Source organism: Aphanomyces invadans (genome assembly GCF_000520115.1).
Source record: "Aphanomyces invadans strain NJM9701 unplaced genomic scaffold supercont1.156, whole genome shotgun sequence".
Classification (NCBI taxonomy): domain Eukaryota; phylum Oomycota; class Saprolegniomycetes; order Saprolegniales; family Verrucalvaceae; genus Aphanomyces; species Aphanomyces invadans.
This window is the reverse complement of record NW_008580301.1, coordinates 22,399-24,654: the sequence shown is the minus strand read 5'-3', so window position 1 is coordinate 24,654 and position 2,256 is coordinate 22,399. Positions and strand designations below refer to the sequence as shown.

The 2,256-nt window shown below is 48.0% G+C and overlaps 1 protein-coding gene across 1 annotated transcript; it reads right to left on the bottom strand.

The window, feature by feature from the left end:
* Positions 1-390: 390 nt before the first annotated feature.
* H310_15068 (hypothetical protein) lies at positions 391-717 on the bottom strand (the record flags this gene model as incomplete). Its single annotated transcript, XM_008883046.1, has 1 exon — positions 391-717. The coding sequence occupies one exon, from the start codon at positions 715-717 to the stop codon at positions 391-393; it is 327 nt and encodes a 108-aa protein (XP_008881268.1).
* Between the last annotated feature and the right edge of the window lie 1,539 nt (positions 718-2,256).

Below are 2,256 nucleotides of genomic sequence, written 5' to 3'. Positions count from 1 at the left end.
TGCTCGAGATTGTAGAAATCCAATAACCATGGAACATGAATTCATGATTTATTATACATGAGCAACTTAATCAAGGCTGCCATTGACTCTTGTTGTGCTCTCATTGCTTCTTGCTGGGCGTGGATTTGTTGGACTAATAACTTTCGGTCCTTTTGTCGTTCTTCGATGTTAGTCTTGTGCTTTTCGCGCCGAAACACTAAGTCCGACCTCGCCTACTCATGCATCGTAGCCATCATTTTCATCATCTTGCCACCACCCCGCGAGAAACAACGTTGTCATCAGGGTCGACCTTCCTTTTTCCCAGCGACTGCATGGTTTCCTCTCGAACGATACTGCCGAGATTCTCGTTGTGGTCTTGCAATATTTTCGTACTCGCAATGCGTTGAACATCTACTTCCTTGGCATCGTCAAGGGTCGACAGCAGTTCAGCAGCATAACTTTCTCGGTAACTTCCTCCGAAATGCCGGAGGCACGAGATGATTCTTGGTTGCTCTTGCGATGAGCTTCAATGAGTGCGTTAAAGCGGTTGTTGGCCTTCTTGGCGTCGAAGTCGGGACGTCCAAACTCCTCGCACCCAGCAAGCGCCTGAGCGGTTTGTGCCCACTTGTCCATCACAAAGCCACGGCGAGCAAGGAAGGGCATGTCTGCGGACACCTGCCGAAGAAGCAAGAGATCTTCTTCGTCAGTGAAGTTGCGGCGCGTGAGCGGTGTCGTCATGGTCCAAATCAAGACAAGATGTATGGATGAAGTCCAATTCCGTATATTTGGCTGGTTTGGCAGACAAACGATTATATTTGAGAGTTTCCACAATAAATTTTTGCAAGAGGACTCTGCTTTTGTCAACATACGGCGGGGCGCCGCAATGGATGCGGACTGGAAATGCACCAAAACCTCACAAATTACATATTGTACCACCTTACATTTTTGCGTCACAGCGTCTTTGATTGGCCTAAAAACCAAAATACTTCGTCCAATCAAAAAGTAACATGACTGCGTCCTCACGACGATGTCAACATGGCAATTGGAGACACTAGTTGGACGAAATTGGCGGGAGAAAAGTTTTAGGCGGGAAATAATCATGTGACACCCATGTTCACTTTGCAAAATTGCCTGCAAAACTCACATTTGAAGCAGTGAAATGAAAAGTATAGATAAATGCAACCTCTAACAAAGGCAATTGTACACTCTAGTACGTCTTGGATGCCAAAAGCGACCCTCTGTCCGATGAAGAGAGGTTCGTGGCCTTGGTGTTATATCGCGAAGGCCACTCCACAAACTACACCGCGAACGAGCTCAGCCGCTCTCGGGGATGCATACGCGGCTTTTTACGAAGCCTGCAACATACGGAACCGCGCGCGCTACTGGAAGACCTTCAAAAGTCAGCAGCTCCGCCGAATCGCTTGTGCTGCCCGTACGGGCAAGTTTACGGCCGCTGAGCTTGTGGAACGACATTCTCTGCCGGTTGGTCGTCGTCGTGTTTGCCAACTTCTCAACAAGAGTGGCAAGTTGAAGTACAAGAATCGACTTACAGCTCCAAGGATAACCCTGGCGCACGAAAGGAACGAGTAGTATGGGCAACTGAGGCGCGTGAGTGGGTGGCCTGTTTCAAGACATTATATGGTCCGATGAAAAGAAGTGGAACCTGGACGGACCTGATGGGTTCAACTATTGCTGGGCTGACTTGTGTGGGCGTCGCAAGCATTTCTCGAAAGGAAAAATGGCGGTGGTGGTGTAATGGTTTGGGGCGGTTTAGCGGCCGAGGCAAAACTGAGCTTGCCATTTTGTAGGGTAAGCAAGACGCTGAAAGCTACATATCTACGCTGTCCGAATACATGTTGCCGTTTGCGAACTTGAAGCACATGAACGACTTCCGTTTCAAGCAGGACAACGCGTCCATTCACACTGCACGCGCTGTAATGGAGTGGTTCAAGGAGCCTGAAGTGACGATTGATTTTCTCCAGTGGCCTGCCAAGTCGCCCGATTTAGACTCAATCGAGAATCTGTGGGGTATCATGTCCCGCAAGGTTTACGACAATGGTCGACGCAAGTTTTCGACAAAAGCCGATCTGATTGCTTGTTTGCATAATGTATGGGACGAAATTGATGTCTCACTGTTGGAAAAGCTCGTTGCTGGGATGCCAAAGCGTGACCAGATTATTGCTGCCAGAGGTCGCAAAATTAAGTACTAAGATGAGATTTGTGCACATGTCATATCATTATATCCTTTGCAAATTTCTATATTTTTGTGTAATTGGA